At 30.6% G+C, this 17,965-nt stretch overlaps 3 protein-coding genes across 4 annotated transcripts; 2 read left to right on the top strand and 1 right to left on the bottom strand.

The window, feature by feature from the left end:
* Window positions 1-602: 602 nt before the first annotated feature.
* Window positions 603-8,239, top strand: LOC108328404 (alpha-L-arabinofuranosidase 1). Its single transcript, XM_017562270.2, has 17 exons — window positions 603-846; window positions 991-1,045; window positions 1,208-1,398; window positions 1,575-1,696; window positions 1,795-1,948; window positions 2,283-2,352; window positions 3,374-3,519; window positions 3,649-3,694; window positions 3,791-3,843; window positions 3,966-4,110; window positions 6,092-6,210; window positions 6,326-6,400; window positions 6,904-7,007; window positions 7,292-7,348; window positions 7,434-7,632; window positions 7,845-7,985; window positions 8,076-8,239. Exons 1-17 carry the CDS (start codon window positions 679-681, stop codon window positions 8,178-8,180), a joined length of 1,950 nt encoding a protein of 649 aa, XP_017417759.1. The 5' UTR covers window positions 603-678; the 3' UTR covers window positions 8,181-8,239.
* Window positions 8,240-11,691: 3,452 nt separating this feature from the next.
* On the top strand, window positions 11,692-16,225 carry LOC108329698 (E3 ubiquitin-protein ligase At4g11680). Of its 2 annotated transcripts, none has more exons than XM_017564042.2 (4): window positions 11,692-12,321; window positions 13,143-13,262; window positions 14,815-15,109; window positions 15,740-15,879. In XM_017564042.2, exons 1-4 carry the CDS (start codon window positions 11,930-11,932, stop codon window positions 15,755-15,757), a joined length of 825 nt encoding a protein of 274 aa, XP_017419531.1. In that variant the 5' UTR covers window positions 11,692-11,929; the 3' UTR covers window positions 15,758-15,879. The 2 variants fall into 2 exon arrangements, with proteins under 2 accessions (XP_017419531.1, XP_017419530.1); XM_017564041.2 differs by having other exon boundaries at window positions 11,695-12,321; window positions 15,758-16,225.
* Window positions 16,226-16,927: 702 nt separating this feature from the next.
* Window positions 16,928-17,741, bottom strand: LOC108328365 (50S ribosomal protein 5, chloroplastic). Its single transcript, XM_017562224.2, has 2 exons — window positions 17,513-17,741; window positions 16,928-17,412 (listed from the first exon to the last, which is right to left on the bottom strand). The coding sequence occupies exons 1-2, from the start codon at window positions 17,604-17,606 to the stop codon at window positions 17,075-17,077; spliced, it is 432 nt and encodes a 143-aa protein (XP_017417713.1). The 5' UTR covers window positions 17,607-17,741; the 3' UTR covers window positions 16,928-17,074.
* Between the last annotated feature and the right edge of the window lie 224 nt (window positions 17,742-17,965).

Raw genomic sequence — 17,965 nt, forward strand, 5'->3', positions numbered from 1 at the left:
TCCATAAATACTTTTAAGATAGAGAAATTAAAAAAAAAAGCATAATATGAACTTTATAATAAAGAAAAATTAATTTGTGTGTGTGTGTGTTTGAACAAAAGAAAAGGAAATCCTTAAAAAGATGTTGGGCATGAAGATTTTTTCATAAATACTTTTAAGATAGAGAAATTAAAAAAAAAAAATATAATATGAACTTTATAATAAAGAAAAATTAATGTGCGTGTGTGTGACTATTATGTTTAATTTTCGTTGTTCTTTAAATATATATATATATATGTATATATATATATATATATCATTCTTAAAATAAAATAATTCTGATTACGCATCAGCATAAAAGAATTTTAAGCTCTTATGTGAGCAAATGGAAACATGGATTCGTCACAACTATAAAGAAAAACATAGACCTAGTAAAAAGTCCACTGTCTGAATCAGTGTGCACAAAATAACTAATAAAGTAACATCTTCCACAACTTGTCCTACAATAACTCAATTTCACTCAAATACTCATGAGATTCGGATCTCCGGTGTGTTGATAAGAATAATATATTAGAATGTTCTTTATTTGATTTTCTGATAAATTAGGCAAAAAGAAAAAAATCAAGGAATCAGATTGTGTTGGCCTATATATATGTGTTATTATGATACTGAACATGTAAAAGACCAGAAGAAGAAGCTATGATTTTTCCAAAGGCTTGCTGCAGTTTTCTTTGGATATACCTTGTTACAGAGGCATGTTTTTCTGTTCTGACATGTTATGCTAACCAGGCTTCAACTCTGGTTGTAGATGCTTCTGAGTCATCTGGAAGGCCAATTCCCGACACTCTTTTCGGAATATTTTTTGAGGTTGGGGTGCTAATGACACAAACTAAAGGGCTATTCAAATTTCTAAATATTGAGTTTCCTTTCACAGTGCCTGTTATATAATACTGAAATGGGTATCTTTTTATGGTGAAATAGTTCTAAAGTATTTAAATTTTGATTCTGCAGGAAATCAATCATGCTGGTGCTGGCGGATTGTGGGCAGAGCTCGTGAACAACAGAGGTCATTACTTTCAATATCCTCCAAAATATGTTTTTATATGATTTCTCCAAAAATTCTAATGAAAAGTATACAGTTCTCTAACAAAATTACTAAGTTCAGCAGTACTTTTAACAGATAGTTGTGGTGATTGAATATATACATTCACATTAATTTGTGATTCAGGTTTTGAAGCTGGCGGCACAAAAGATTCATCAAATATTGCTCCCTGGACTAGAGTCGGGAAAGAACAAGCCATTTTCCTACAAACTGAACTTAGCTCTTGCTTTGAACAAAACAAGGTTGCATTGAAAATGGATGTGCTGTGTGACAATTGTGATGGTGTTGGTGTCTCTAACCCTGGTTTTTGGGGCATGGTGAGAATAATACATGATGTGTCTCATATGAACTTCTACTTCCATGTTCCTTTCCCTTCTTTATAAGATGGTTACTTCTGTTTCCAATAAACAAACAATTTTGTTATGTAGTTAACTTATCGTTTTAGCCAGAATTGAAAAAGATATGCATGTTTAACCATGAAGTCTTGTTTCAGAATATTGTGGAAGGGAAGAAATACAAAGTTGTGTTCTTTGTTAAATCAAATGGACCACTACAGATGACAGTATCATTCAGAGAAACTAAAGGTGGAAGGATATTGGCTTCTAGCAATATCATGTGAGAACTTTGTTTCATTATTCTAGGGAGTTCAATGCTCAAAATCCTATTAAAGTAGCTTTTGAATATGAACATGATACTGATACATTGATCTTTAGTGCTTCTGCATCAGAAGTTTCAAAATGGAAAAGAATGGAGACTATATTACAAGCTGATGCATCAAGTTCCTACTCAAGTTTGTATTTAACAACAACCAAAAAAGGGGTTATATGGTTGGATCAAGTGTCTGCTATGCCTGTCGACACATATAAGGTCTGTTTCCTTTCATGTATTTAATGTAACAACTTAAAGAAAGAGTTCAAATTTTCTACTAGTTTTTTTTTTTGTGTTTCTTCTGCTTAACATTAAAAATACATTGATGTTGGTATTTTAAAAGTATTTTCAATATATTTTAAAATATCAAAATCAATGTGGAAGGTACAACGTAGGAACAATATAGAAAAACTTAGCAGAGGATCCAAATTCACTTTTGTAACTACTTTATTTTAAGCTCTTCACTTGAATTCCAAACTCTCATTGCTGGCAATACTAATTTCATTGCTTTAACTTTTTAAAATAGTAAATGTTCAAACTTGTGTTGGCACAGGGACACGGTTTCCGAAGTGACTTGGTTAACATGCTATTAGACTTGAAACCAGCCTTTTTAAGATTTCCAGGTATGCACTGAAGTTAAGGACTCTCCAATATATTATTTTAGGTTAAATCATTTTATTTGTATCTATTTTCGTAACAAAATCACAAATCAATCTCTTTATTTATTTTTTTTTTCAATTTATTTTTTAGAAAATCTGATGCACTCAGGTCATTTCCATTAATAATATATTAACATAGTTAAAGAGAATGTCATCTCTCTCGGTTCATATTTTTTTTTTCAATTAGTATTATTTTTTCTTTTATTTTTTTAAATTGTTTTTAAAAAATAATAATTTTTTACTTGTCAAACTAACTTATGTGAGGTGACCATGAAAGTATGATCTGACTGTAGTGCCATTCATTGATTTAAACTATTATAAATTTGTTTAAATTTTTAAAAAAATTTACATTTAAATTTGTAAAATTGTTATTTTTAAACCAACTCAAACATATCTATAAAGTATTGAATTTTAAAATCGATAAATAAGTTTATTTTGAAATTAATTTTAATTTCTTTTTTATTAATATTGACAACTTTACAATGATTTTAAATAAAATGTAATGTAAAATATAAATATAAATAAATTTAATTTTGTGAAAAATATTTAATAAAAATATAATTTTAATCAAAATATTGTATAATAATTATATAAAAATTAAATTTCGTTTTAATTTAGAAAAAGATGAAGTTGTTTAATTTTTAGAAAAATTAGAATTGAATTAAAATAAAATAAAAGTACAATAATTAAATAGACTAAGACAGTGATATCACAGTCACACGTAATAATGTCACATCAAACTTTTAAACTTTTTAAAAAATAATTAAAAAAAATCACACACTTAACACATGATTACATCAAATTTCTGAAATAGGAATCAAGATTTACTATTTCACTACGAAAATAGAACCATTGCAATTATTTAACCTTTATTTATCATTTTGATTTACATTATATATGTCTTTTTTCCAAATTCTCCCTCTGACTTGTCTTCAACATTTTGACACAAATTCCCAAATTAATGCAAATTTTTGTCTTGCAAGAGGTGGCTGTTTTGTTGAAGGAGAAACATTAAAAAATGCATTTCGGTGGAAAGCTAGTGTTGGACCCTTGGAACAGAGACCTGGCCATTTTAACGATGTTTGGGGTTATTGGACAGACGATGGATTTGGTTATTTTGAGGGTCTTCAAGTAAGTCAATTTATTGGACAAACAAGAGAAGAATTCCTTTTAAGAGTGTTTTTTATAAGAAAGTTATTTTGACAATTTGTTGTTATTGTCAAATTAAATCACAATAAGCATTTTTTTTTTCTTGTGTAGCTAGCAGAGGACATTGGTGCAAAACCACTGTGGGTATTTAACAATGGTACTTTAACATGATAGCTATATACTATATTTTGATTTTTGGTTACTATGTAGCATTCTGAATGTCTTTTTGTGTATGTTCAATTCAATAATACAGGTATCAGCCATACTGATGAAATTGATACAAAGGACATCGCACCTTTTGTGCAAGTATATTTCCTATTCTTGTTTCTTCCCCATTCCATATTTTCTTTGTTGATTTTTTTTTCTTTTTGATACAATGGAATAAAATATTTTTACCAATGTTTTGTTTGCATAACCCTTGATTGTAGGAAGCCCTAGATGGTATTGAGTTTGCAATAGGTGCAGCTACTTCAAAATGGGGTTCCCTTAGGGCATCTATGGGGCACCGTGAGCCATTTGACCTAAACTATGTTGGTGTTGGAAATGAAGATTGTGCCAAGAAAAACTACCAAGGCATGCTCTCACTTCTCTTTTATTTTTATTTAGTCTTTTCGGTAAACATTTATACTTTGTTCACTTGAATGGAGGGGAGAGTGATTGAGAGAATTTTAGAGAATTTGAAGGTAAATTTTTTTGTTGTTAAGTAAATTCAGAGGTAAATGAAAGTGAATTTGGAAGTAAATTGTTTTAATCTGTCACGTCAATCAAATCCTACATTAATTCTCACAAACTTTACTTCCAAATCCACTCTCACTTACCTCCAAATCTACTTAAATAAACAACAAAAAAATTTACCTTCAAATCCCCTCAATCACTCTCTCCCAAATTCATTCAAGCTTAATCTCTATTTCTACTCAATACTTTTACAAAAAAAAATTTCTCTAATTGATTGGGGTTAATTATTTTTCCTTAAAAAAAATAATTGATTCTAAAATATTAAATGTTGGAAACTAGTGAGATAAATATATTTTTCTCTTTTTATATGATTGGGGAAACTGGGTAATTATTATATTTTTTTTTTCTCTAAAGTATTAATTAATCAAGTGAAAGTAATCAACTGAAAATAGAAAAATTATTGATTTAAAATATATTATTGATAGATGACCTTTTGTGTTTTACAAGTTTCATTAAATAAAACGAAGTTTTTCCATTAACTAATATAGTATATAGGTTAATCTAGGTCAATCAAAGAAATAAATATTGTTATGTGGGTTCATTGATTAAATGTGAAATATCATGTTTTGGGACGTTTTATTGAAAAAAAAAATACTAATAGATTAAACTACACTAAAATTGAGAAAATGAAAATATAATATTGGAATGTAAAGTGTAATACAAATTAAATGAAATGCATGATAAAATTAAAGAGTAAAATTATATATTAAAAGGAAAAAATCAACAAAACAGCAAGTGTTATATAATATGAAAATATGAAAAAGACAACTAATATCATAGCAAAATAGTGTATAAACGAGTTGCTAGAATAGTAGTTCTGAAAATCAGAGATTATCACTGAAATGTTTATTATTTTAAATATTATTAAATGTTTTCATTGATTTTCTTTATCAATATCATACATATGAAAGTGTAAATATAAATTTTATTTTGTGATATTCTTTAGTTTTTTTTTTCTCATCATGTTTGTTTATGTATTTCTAATAAATAATAAAATATTAGTCTTAAATTTTTTTATTGGTTATATTACATTAAAAACTTGCTTTTATAAAATATTCAAATTGAAATTAAAAAAGTTACAAAAGACTGTTTATATTTTTTTTTTAAATTTTCTTTTAATTTATGTGAACTAGCCCACAAATTCATAAACTAATATATTCTATAAAACTAAATATTCGAAGTTTCTATATATTGAATATAATGAATACGTATTCAGTAAACTTTTTAAAAATTATTTTTTGTGATTTCTAATTAATTAATGATGCTCTCTAAAAGTTATGTTAATTTAGTAAAAAATAAAAAAAATTTACTTACATAGTTTTCCCGTTACTAATAGTCCTCTCTACCACATAAAATATATGCCATTTTCCCGTTACATAGGTTTTTCTAGTTGCAGCCCAATTTAAGATTACCATCATGCAAAACATTGTGCGAACGATATAATCTTAATTTTTCAGCTTACCCTCATCACCTTTGTTATCCGAGTTATATCTTGCTTTCTCATGTATACATACCCAAAATTCCATTGTTGAAATAGGTATTAATGTAGAAAATATTCAATTTTTAAATTGATACTAAAATGATATCATTATATACACATTTGCCATCTTAATTTAAATTACTAAAACATATTTAATTTATTTAGTACTCATTTTAAAGTTAATATAATTATAATTATTTTTATATTATTTAAAAAGAAGAAAAATGATATCTTCTAACATTAAATTTTGTTATAATATTATATTATTTTTATTTTGCAATTATATATATATATATATATAAAGGGTTTGTGTAATTTCTTTTCTTTGTTTTTTTTTAGGAAACTACCTAGCTTTCTACAAGGCAATAAAAGCTGCTTATCCAAAGATGCAAATAATTTCAAATTGTGATGCTTCGTCCATACCGTTAAACCACCCAGCCGATATGTATGATTATCACGTAATGTTCTCTCTCTTGCAAATAACATATTCATTATTCCATAGTTCCATATATATATATACATTGAAAAATAATATCAATATTCTGGTTTTGTTTTCATCCTTTCTCATTCCAGACTTATCCTAAAGAATCTCAAACCATGTTTAGCAACGCAGGTGTGTTTGATAAGACACCACGAAATGGTCCAAAGGTTTTTGTAATTCTCACTTCACTCTTCTTTTCTATCGTACTATTTGTTTAATTAATATTAGGTTTAATATTTGATGGATTTATATTTTCTATCTGAAAGGATTATTAGGGTGATATTATAAATATGTGATACATAAAATATTTTATATTAATTTTAATCTAAAATCTTAAAATAATAAGTTTATGAGTTTTTATCTTATATAGTGTTTAATTTTATATTTTTTTACTCAATGTAAAATTTTGATTCATATTTAAATTATTTCCAATAAATATATGTTTTCATCCTAGTATTTATACTAATTTTTTAATATTTTTATTTCAATATTCAACATGGATTTAATATTTATTAAAAGAAATCAATATTATATTTTATATTAGAATAATGTTAAGGTTGTATGAGTGACAACATGAAAGAGTGATACATTTGTGTTTCTGGAAAAAAAAAATATTCATATTATGTATGCATTTGAAGCTTTGATGAATGATTTTGAATATACCATTCAGGCTTTTGTGAGTGAGTATGCTCTAACTGGAGAACAAGCTAAGTATGGAACCCTTTTGGGAGCTGTATCTGAAGCTGGATTCCTTATTGGATTAGAAAGAAACAGGTTAATGAACTCTAGCTTAATTTATTGTTAAGAAATTTTAATTATTTTTATGAAAAAGAAAGAAGAAGTTTGTACTGACAAGTTTCTGCCTAAGTTTTTCTAAAAGACAAAAAGTATTTTTACTTTTAGAAAAAAAAAAAAAACTTCTTCTCCTGTAAATTTTTATGATAAAGTTTGTTAAAACATATTCTTATTTTAATTATTTTGAATGATGGTTATATTTTTTATGATCCAATTACTTGGTTAAGTGTCACTAATTTCATTCATACCCTAATTTTATGCAGTGATCATGTGATGATGGCCAGCTATGCACCACTTTTTGTAAATGCAAATGACAGGCAGTATGTCCATAACCCCTTTTTTTCTGATAAATTTCCAATGCAAAATATATAAATCAAGTGAAATATGGCTTTATTTTTCATATAGGTGGAACCCAGATGCAATTGTTTTTAATTCCCATGAGGTTTATGGAACTCCCAGCTATTGGGTGCAGTTTATGTTTAGAGAGTCAAATGGAGCAACGCTTCTCAAATCACAATTTCAAACACCTCATCCTGATTCAGTTGCTGCATCTGCAATGCTTTGGAAAAATTCACAAGACCAAAAAACTTACTTCAAAATAAAGGTACTCTCCTACTTCTTCCCTTTAATAATTTATTTGTTTTCTTATATACACCATCATGATTTCTTTATGTAATTATTACAATGGTTAAACTGTAAAAAAATATAAAAGTACACGAGTTGTATAAAAGTAATTATTACGATAGAATATGAATGAAATTGAAATTCTATCTTATAAAATAATTTTCATGACCTTAATGGAATTGGCTTATTTAGGTTGCAAACGTGGGTAAGAGTCCAATAAATGTTAAGATTTCTCTGAAAGGAATTGAGAGTTCAAATGTAGCGAAGGCAACAAAGACAGTGCTCACATCTGCAAATGCATTTGATGAGAACAGCTTTGCATACCCAAAAAAGGTTCATTTTTATTTTTTATTTTTCTTTCTTTTGTTCCATATTATATTCTCACCTCTAATATCTATTATTTTGTTTTTGTTTTATACACAGATAGTACCAAAAAGAAATCCACTCAAGAGTGCTAGCACAGAGATAAATGACATACTTGCTCCAGTTTCATTGACAGTATTTGATTTATTGAAAATTAATGTTTAGAATGACACAACCATAGCTCTTAATTTTAGTAATTTTAGTATACACGTCCAATTATAGCATGCTACGTCTATCGCTAAAATTTACTATTTATATTCCTTTCACTTAAACTAGTCATTATTAGAATAGTATACTGACCCAACCATCAAATTACACTCAACTTATACTTTCTAAAAGATGGTATACTCAACTATTAACAAACATTTTCTATGAAGGTTAGAAAAACTCTTCTATAATAATTAGATCAGTTATACACATATAGGTTATATAAAAAGTTTTAATTTATATATATATGCCTTTCATGGTGTGATTTCTTGTAGGTGTGTTATTTTCTATGAGTGTGTGAAGGATATATGATATTATTTGGATCCAAAGGGTGAGATATTAAGCATAAAAGTGAAGAAAATGAGTTATTTTATCTTTCTCTAACTATTTAATCACGTAAATTAAGACATGTGGTAAGAAATTAAAAGGAGTTTATGCATCTAACTTGGATTGATAGATGTGTCAATTATCTTGTTGTAAGGTACCAAGGTAATTTGTTTCTTTTTTCAATGTGTTATGATAGGTTAGGTATTAGTTTCCAATTTCCAATAGGATATGATTAATACAAGTGTTTCAAAAGACATTAAATGACAGATTACTCTTTTTATGTGATTGAAGATTCTAATATCTTGATAACCATGCTTCAATTTATATTATTAAAATTATGGATGTTGTTAAGGATTTATATATCTTAATGACAATGTTTTTTATAACTTGTAATGTATGAGTTGTCGAGAATTCCATAAAATTGATGTATGTGTATAATACAATGTTTAAATTTAAATTAATTTACCTATACATATTTGTGATAAATTACTATAATTATAAATTAGGCCTTACAAATAGTATTGATAAAATTATATTTTCCACACTCTTGATTAAACATTTTAAATGTTTTTTTCCCTAGTTTTATTTGTATTAAATATTTTATTTTCATTGCCATACTAAAACTAGCTTAATATTTCAAAATTATTTTCTGTTTGTAATTAATTTACTATTTTGTCCTTTTTAATTTATTTCTATCTCTGAGCTATGTTTAAATTTTTTTAAATTATTAATAGTTAAAATTAATATTAGATTGTAATTCAACTTGTTAATTATAAATCCGAGGTACATTTATATATATTTAAATATATTTATTTAATATAAATTTTAATCGTTGAAAAATATTTATCCGGTGCTAGCTATCATGATACTAACATTTAATTTAATAAAAAACAAATTTAATTAAAGTTGGTTATCTGTCAATTGTTAATTTTTTTACCATTATTTCGATATAAGATAGAATTAAAGTGTCATTCCGATAATTTAACTTTCATTATATTAATTATCAAACAAAATTTAAATTTAATTAAAAAAGTATGACATACTATTCATGTTATATTTAGGTTATCAATCTTTCATGGTTGGAAATAGAACCAAATTGTATTTTAATAGAAAAAAAAATTCAGAAAGTTGTGGTGAAATAAATTAACAATGTAAAAGTATCACTAAAAACAATTTATAACGTCATGCGTTTAACGTCCAATCATGAATATTCAGCTTTAAAAATAACCAGTAACATTTTTGTAAATAAATATAATTATAAAACGTCGTTTAGAATTGTAAAATGTTGAAGCCCCATACAAATTGACGTTTTATGATGGTGATTATTTAAACCAGCGGGTCATTCTTTTTCTTTCTTTTAAACCACCAATAGTACGTCGAATCGATGTAATATTTGTCAGAAGCCAAAGAGTCACCCTTTTTTTTCTTTTTTCTTTTAAATCACTAATAGTACGTCGAATTCTGAAGGGCTTCGACGTATTATTTTTCAGCCAGAAGCCAAAGAGTTACCTTTTTTTAATTTTTTTTTCTTTTAAACAACAAATAATACGTCGAATTCCGTAGGGGCTTCGACGTATTATTTGTCAGCCATTTTCTTTTTTTTTTTAAACCACATATAATAATTTTGTAGGGCTTCGACGTACTATTTTTCAGCTAGAAGCCAAAGAGTTACTCTTTTCAATTCTTTTTTCTTTTAAACCACCAATAATACGTCGATTTTTGTAGGGGCTTCGACGTATTATTTGTCAGCCAAAAGTTTCCCCTTTTTATTTTTTTTTTCTTTTTTTCTTTTACAACATCAATAGAACGTCTAATCTGCATGGGGCTTCGACATGATGGGCATTGGAGTGGTTGGATGCATTAATTGAGTGTTGTTATCAAAATCCTAAGACATATATTACAAAATGATGAAATGCTCCAGTATTAGACGTCAAAAGGTTAGTGAATTCAATAAAAATTTGAGCGAAAGATTGAAAATTCATTCATTTTATCTTAGCGCGTCAGACCCTCTTCTCTTCTTAAACTTTTCTCGAACGAAGTTTGACGACCATTACATGTAATCTTTCTTTCATTTGATACAAATGCATGTTAATTAACTATTTTATGTATGATTTTCGTTTGTTTTGACCGATTATTTTCGTGTTATTGTCCTTCATAGGCGCATTTTGCTTTCTCTCTCACTGGTGACGACACTTTATTCCGACGAACCCACCTTTTGAAGGTTAGTTTTCGTTTTCATTTTGAAGAGCTTATTTGTTGAACTTGTTTGTTGTTTTTTTTGTTAAGCTTGTTTGTTGTTGTTGTTTGGTTGAACTTGTTTGTTGTTTGATTGAACTTGTTTGTTTTTTGTTATTCTTGTTTGTTGTTGATACTACACTACATGTTCATAGTTCATGCTTTATAAAATACCAAAAACTGAAGTTTGTTGTTTTTGTGCTTTCTAAGTCTGGTGGAATTGTAAAAGAGGATCACAATTAATTAAAAAAAAAAAATTATTAACATCGTATATTGACAAAATTAGACGTTAATTTAACGTTTTATATTGACAAAATGTCGTATATTGACAAAATGTCAAATTTTTTAAATTTGACGTCAATTTAACGTCTTCCAATATGACGTGGATCTCAAATTCGACATAAAATGCCCAAAATATTCGATGTTGTATGTTGTTTTTGTATTAGTGTATATTTAGTCTATCAAATTGAATTTTAAATCTAAAATTCTTTTTTTAGTGAATACAATTAGAAATAAAAAAAACTTATTTCAGTGTGTTTACACAAAACATTGTGCGTGAACATAGTTAGGACAAATATTTTAAAAGGGAAACAAATATTTGATGTGATAGAATCCATAAAATAAGAGCAGATTATTATACAAATAGTTGTAATTAAAATATGTTTTTTAATTTCAAGGACCAAAAAGAATGAATTTTAATTTTAGGATATTAAAAATTAGAACTAAAAGTGAATGAGTTTATTATTAAGATATGGAAAATACATTCTTCTACAAATTTTTAATAAATTGGTTCCTTTTTTTAAATTATTTAACTAACATTCTTAATTAAAAAATAAAATAAAAGTTGAATGATGATAGAAGGAGCTGTTAAGGTAAAAGTCAACAAGAGTGGCTAAGTAGCTGCTAATGCAGCACCACCACCACTCTCTTTCATTCAATTCTCTAACCCAATTATTAACATTAACTAGCCACGTTCCACTTTAAACAAACCAAACGCACCCCGTCCAAGTCCTCTTCTCGATGTGACGTCGTTTCACCTTCCCCAGAACCACCACCACCACTACCACCCCCACTCACTCACCCACACTATTTCTAATCCAACAAACCCGACCCAAAACCTCACTTTCTCTCTTTCTCTCTCTAACATGGACCAAGGCCAGCGCCATGTCAGCGCCACCAGCGCAACTAACAGTCCCGTGCTCCGCTGCACAACCGTCTGCACTCTCCCCTTCGCGCGCCTCGTCGCCGCCTCCCGCCGCCGCCTCTTCCTCTCTGACTGTGCAGACGGTCGATCCGACGACGACGACGGCGCTGAGTGCGGGTACTCACGAGCGGTGTTGGTCCTCGACATGGTCTGGAACCTCGCCTTTGTCGTCGTTGCCGCCGGCGTCCTCCTCTCCACGCTTAGCGAGCGGCCGTCCACGCCGCTCAGACTCTGGCTCTGCGGCTACGCGTTCGAGTGCGTTCTTCATATGACTTTCGTCTTCTTTGAGTTCCGCGTCGGAGTTCGCGATTCCTTTGCTCACACTACCTATTGGTAAATACTCTCTTCACTTCACTGCCACTAGTTTTTTCTTCAATTCCTGCCTCGACAAATGATTATTTTAATTTTAATTTTTTTTTAAATTATGAATATTTTTCTGTTGAATTATAATCTTTTTAATTGACATGTTCGTGTGTGTGTGTGTGTGTGTGTGTGTGTGTGTGTGTGTGTGTGTGTGAGAGAGAGAGAGAGAGAGAGAGAGAGAGAGAGAGAGAGAGAGAGAGAGAGAGAGAGAGAGAGAGAGAGAGAGGGAGAGAGGGAGGGAGCTATGACTAGTAGCTAACTGATGTTCGAAATTAGATATGTGATGATGTTGATTTGGCGTGCTGCGATGATGATTCCTTTCTAATGGTGAATGAAATTGAAGTTAGGGAGAGTTTTTCTGAGGGTACAATTGTTCTAAAACGTATTTCTTACTGTTATAAATTATTTGTGATTGGGAAATTATTGCTTTCTAAGATTGGTCATGGATTGTTATTGTGCATTGGAGAAGCTGACTGGCGATGGAGCTGACTTGATTTTCAATTATTGTTGAGAAATTGTGATGAATGCGTGGAAGGGGACGTTGCTTGCTTTTAGTCGAGGCTGTTTTTGTTTCAGATATTGAGACTTGATACCTCGTTGTGATGAACTAAATGTTGTAAGAAGAAGAGTTTGTCGATAGCTATTGCAGAGTGTCTGTTATTAGAATATTCTTTCTCCTTCACTGTCTTTAGAAGAATAATGGTCCTTAGTTGTTATGTGTGTTTTCCTTTCAATTTTATGCATTGGAAGATAGTTGAACTCTCATTTCACTCTATTCTTTTTGTTTTTAGCATTGTGAAGAAGCTAGAGCCCATAAACACTCTGGCATCTTCTGTTTGGTGGGTGTTTGGATTTTATTGGATTGTTGTTGGTGGCCAAGCACTTTTGGAAGATTCTCCGAGGCTCTACTGGTAAGTAAGAACCTTAATTTGGATTATGTTTTGCTTTTCTTGTTTTTTAGGGGGGACCAAGGGGTGTTTGATAACCAAAGTTATTATGTATACCAAGAAAGAATAAAAGAAGTGGTTACAATTTGTACAGCTGGGTAAACTTTGTATTTACTTTTCTTTGATGTAAAACAAAAGTTTAAAAAAAATCAGGAATTCTACTTCTCAAAAGTTCTTCCTTAAGTGAGTCCTGGAGAGAATTAGATGGAATCGAAGTTTATACTTAGAAATTTTGCTAAATGGATTATTGTAGAAAGTTCAACCTTGAATTGAATGTCATACAATTATATAAGCAAGGGGAATAAAATTAAGAGAATATTAATTCTTACATGTCTTCCCGCAATTAATTTGTCTTGATCTCACATATTTCAATTAGGATAAATTTGTAATTCAATATGTGATGGGCCTATGGCTCATGTATTGGAGAAGAAAGGGAGGGACAGATTAAACAATGACGATGCCCTGCAGGCATATGGCAGGTTGAAAAAGGATTGTGCACGGGCAGTGGAGATAGGAAAGTGATTAGTGAAAGGAGCAATGGAGTGGAGGAATTAATAGGAATATATAGGGAAGAAAATAATAGTATGAACTGGTGGCTATGATAAATGGGGCAGTAGGCTGTGGGATATCATAGAATTTGGCATAGGCTGTGGGAGACTGGGTAGCTTTTGAAGTTCTGCTCAATTCTGCTTCTTAGTGCTCTGTTCTTTTCTATAGTTCTTGTTTGTTGTTTCTACCCTATAGAGGACTTTCTTCCGATGTAAGGATCCTGAGTAGCCTTTGTTAGATAAATAATACCTGAATTTCTGTTTCTATTAGTATAATGTATGGTTTTGTTCAAAATTTCTTTGTTTCTTTCAAATATTGGGAGAATTGAAATGAAGTCAAGCACGATCCTCCTTCTCTTCTTTAAGAAATCTTTATTATTTCTCAATTCTATTGGCAAGATAATTTACATTTATCATGCTTTTCCAACCCTGAAATATGTTGATGAAATTTAATATTTAATAACTGTGAAATGATATGACCCATAGTTAGGACTGGAGACCAGCAAGCTTCATTATCTTGATATTTTACATATAATCCTTACACTTAAATTTGGAGTTACCTTTTCCATGACACGGCGGTATTGTTGCATAAGGAAGTCTTTTTTGATAAAGGTTCCCAATTTCTTGTTTATGATCATATATGCTCTTGAGGAGTTGTAGTTGCTGACTATTTCAAACTAGAACCGTATGTGTCGAGCATGTATGCTTGACTCTGTATTACTGGGAATAGACACCTCGATGAGCTTATTACTTCAGACTCTAAAAAAGGTCATCCCCGCCGGAAAAGTAATATAGTTAAATACAAGTATATGTAACTATTTTTTAAGCATATATATATATATATAACTATATATATAACTAATTCACGAACTGTTTACTTCATCATCTAATTTAGTTTAGTGTTATGTTTTCCGGTGGTGTATTGAGTGTTTGGGATGCTCAATAATATATTTATCACATTTGTGCAGGTTAACAGTGGTCTTTCTAGCCTTTGACATATTTTTTATTATCTTTTGCATTGGGATGGCATGTGTAGTTTTCTTTGCTCTCTTCTGTATCATCCCAATAATAGCACTAGCTTATGCTATGAAAATCAGAGAAGGCGCATCAGAAGAAGATATCAGGTCACTTCCTATGTATATGTTTAGTCAGTCAAATTCATTGGTGATGGTTGATGACAACAAGAAACAGCTTGTTAACACAAAAGTAGATTCATGCAATGGAAGCCATATGAGTGAACTTTCTCTCAATCCAGATGATTCTGTGAGTTCTGACTCTGTGTTCTCGTATCTTTCATCCAGTAATTATTTGGTGCTAATCTAATTTTGTTGTTTGTACTTAGTAACTGGTGCCTTTCTTGCATGTTAAATTTTATTCCCTTAAACTGCCTTGTCATTTTTTGATACTATTCTGATATTTGATCTGATTTATCTTTCTTTGATTACTTAATTGCATTACATTTTTATTTATTTCTGATGTACTAATGTCTAAACTTTTAGTGGAAACTGGAATTTTTCCTCTTGTTAATATATCAGCATGCCTGCATTCTTTAGTTTTACATTTTATATATAAATCAATACCGATGATAGATTTTTCAAATTACGGGACTTTCCAACCCTTCTCCCGATGTCTGATTTGGAGCAATTGTAATATATTTTTTCCAGTGAGAGAAAAGGCATTAGGGGTGTAACTGACGTCTGATCCCTTTCCCGTTGTCTCCACTAAAAAGCACCCAAATTGCAAACAAAGGCTCTGAATTGTGTAAAATGGATGTAGAAATTAAAGTTTCCTTTTTTGGGTGGTGAATATTGAAATAAAATTGTGACAACCTAAAATTGATTTGTATACAGTTGAAGTGCATCTTGAAACTACTTAACGATAATTAAGCTGCAGCTGCTGATTATATTGTAGGAATGCTGTATCTGCCTATGTCCATATGCTGATGGAGCAGAAGTGTACCGCCTTCCTTGTACCCACCATTTTCACTGTGAATGCATTGGCCGTTGGCTTCGATCAAAAGCAACCTGCCCGCTCTGCAAATTTAATATCCTTAGAGGTGATACGTTGGTTTGACCTTTCAGAGACAAAGATTGGACAATGGTAATCATCCCTCAAAACCAACATGACACTGGAGAGCCAACACACCCGAGACATTCTGCTGACCACTGTTGGTAAATAAAAAGTAGGAAAGGAAATGACCCCTTCTGCTTTTACTGGGTTCTAGTCTTAGGATTAGTTTCCATAAAGCACTTGCATCTTCAAGTGCAAAATGTTCTTAATTTTATGACGGAGTATGTAAATATTGTCCGACCATGGAGAACGTCTCCCCATAAGTTGTACTTACATTACAAGGGATGTTATAAAAACAATTTTTCTGTACAGAATTCATTTTTTGTTTGAGCACTTTAACCACCTCCTCCACCTTAAACCTATAAAATAGTAGGATGGGAATGGGAAAAGGGAGGCGAAGAATCGTAATGGATCTTGAATAAAGGGTGTTAGGATTGGCATTTGAATTCTCAATTCTCACCCTTTCTGATGGAGTAAACTTTCCCATCTCTGAAAATATTGTATCATCGAATTTAATGTCAGTTTCCACCGAAAAGAACTGTACTAAATACTCCATACAGGCCTTAGAACTTCTTCCTTTCCTCGACCTCCGAATGTATGAAGAGTTTGTACACTCATATTTTCATCACAAATCATCATGTATATATATATATATATATATATATATATATATATATATATATATATATATATATATATATATTAAGTTTTTAAAGTTTACAATAAGTACTTAAAAACTCGTATTTTAATTAGTTTGCATTGTAAATTGAACTCTTTTTTGTTTGCTTAACCTGCCAATATAGTAGAGAACAAATTCCCGAACAATCTAAACTGCATAATGGAATTCATAAAGGCAGCATATGTTCATCTAGCGTGTTCATATTGGGTTGAAAATATACCAAATATCAAATAGCAGAAAGACTCGTTAAGATTCATCCATTTTAATGGCATGACCAGTTATGTTAACATGGATTTCAAATAAAAACCCTAATTCACCAAATCATGGAAAGCTAAACAGACAAAACACGATTCATTGAAATTAATAAATTTGTCAAAATACACGGTGGATGGCAAAACAATTACAGTGAAAATAAAATGAGAACAAGCTTAAACCTGCATAAAGCAAATTGAAATTAAAGTAATAGTTTTCATAGATTATCATACATTCTTCAATTTCTTCATCTTAGAAGGTGGCCATCTACCCTTCTTCCTCAACTTGCGCTTCCGAAGAAGCCTTTTCCTTCGCAACCTTATCTTCTTCGCCAGCTTCATCCTCAGCTTCTGCTCCTCTCTCTCCTTTACCTTTGACTCCAAAGGAAGCTTCTCCACACTCACGCCACTTTCTTTCTCGCTCTCCGCCGGAGGAAGCGCTTCCGCCGGCAAACTAGAGCCGTCTGCGGCGGCAGAGACAATCAGCGCGCCTTTCTTCCCTCTGGGTGTCGTGATTCGAACTCCGTTCAAGGGCTTCGAGGGCTGAGCCACGTGTACTCTCAAAGCTGTCACAGTGGGAGGAAATTAAGAATGGAAAAAGATGAAAAAGTATTAGGAAGAAATTGAGGTAAGAAAGAGAGAGAATTGGGAGTGAGGAGTAGTTACCAGTGGGAATGGGAAGTGCGAGAAGGGAGGAAGAAGAGGGGAATGAAGTGTGGAGAGGGGAGAGTGTGAAGGAATTGAAAGAGAGGAGTGCCATGGTTTTTTACGTTTTGTTTGCAAAGTTATTTCGGGGAAACGAAGAAAAAGATAATTGGAAATGGGATTTTAGGATAAGCTACGCCATGGTGTGAGTCCTCTCCACCCACTGACGCTGCCTCTCTCTCTCTCTCTCTCTCTATATATATATATATATATATATATATCAGCAAATACCTGTAATAATAAATTAACCCATTAAGTTTTGTTTGGGAGGGCTTTAGAGTGGCTGAAAAGGAAGGATTTGATTTCGTGGTTATTTGAACAAGGAAAATGATTACATATTCCATATGTTATATCCTGAACAATGTTTACATGTTAAGTATAAAAAAAATCGTGATTAATTTTTTATGTATATTC

Source organism: Vigna angularis, chromosome 2 (assembly GCF_016808095.1).
Source record: "Vigna angularis cultivar LongXiaoDou No.4 chromosome 2, ASM1680809v1, whole genome shotgun sequence".
Lineage (NCBI taxonomy): Eukaryota > Viridiplantae > Streptophyta > Magnoliopsida > Fabales > Fabaceae > Vigna > Vigna angularis.

Excerpts from the sequence above, each read along its gene's own strand:
- LOC108328404 (XM_017562270.2), top strand. The coding sequence starts at position 679 with ATGATTTTTCCAAAGGCTTGCTGCAGTTTTCTTTGGATATACCTTGTT. Across the intron at positions 2,353-3,373 it reads AGCCTTTTTAAGATTTCCAG|GTGGCTGTTTTGTTGAAGGA; the intron begins GTATGCACTGAA and ends GTCTTGCAAGAG. Across the intron at positions 7,008-7,291 it reads ATTGGATTAGAAAGAAACAG|TGATCATGTGATGATGGCCA; the intron begins GTTAATGAACTC and ends AATTTTATGCAG.
- LOC108329698 (XM_017564041.2), top strand. The coding sequence starts at position 11,930 with ATGGACCAAGGCCAGCGCCATGTCAGCGCCACCAGCGCAACTAACAGT. Across the intron at positions 13,263-14,814 it reads GATTCTCCGAGGCTCTACTG|GTTAACAGTGGTCTTTCTAG; the intron begins GTAAGTAAGAAC and ends ACATTTGTGCAG. Across the intron at positions 15,110-15,757 it reads CTCTCAATCCAGATGATTCT|GAATGCTGTATCTGCCTATG; the intron begins GTGAGTTCTGAC and ends ATTATATTGTAG.
- LOC108328365 (XM_017562224.2), bottom strand. The coding sequence starts at position 17,606 with ATGGCACTCCTCTCTTTCAATTCCTTCACACTCTCCCCTCTCCACACT. Across the intron at positions 17,413-17,512 it reads CGCACTTCCCATTCCCACTG|CTTTGAGAGTACACGTGGCT; the intron begins GTAACTACTCCT and ends CCACTGTGACAG.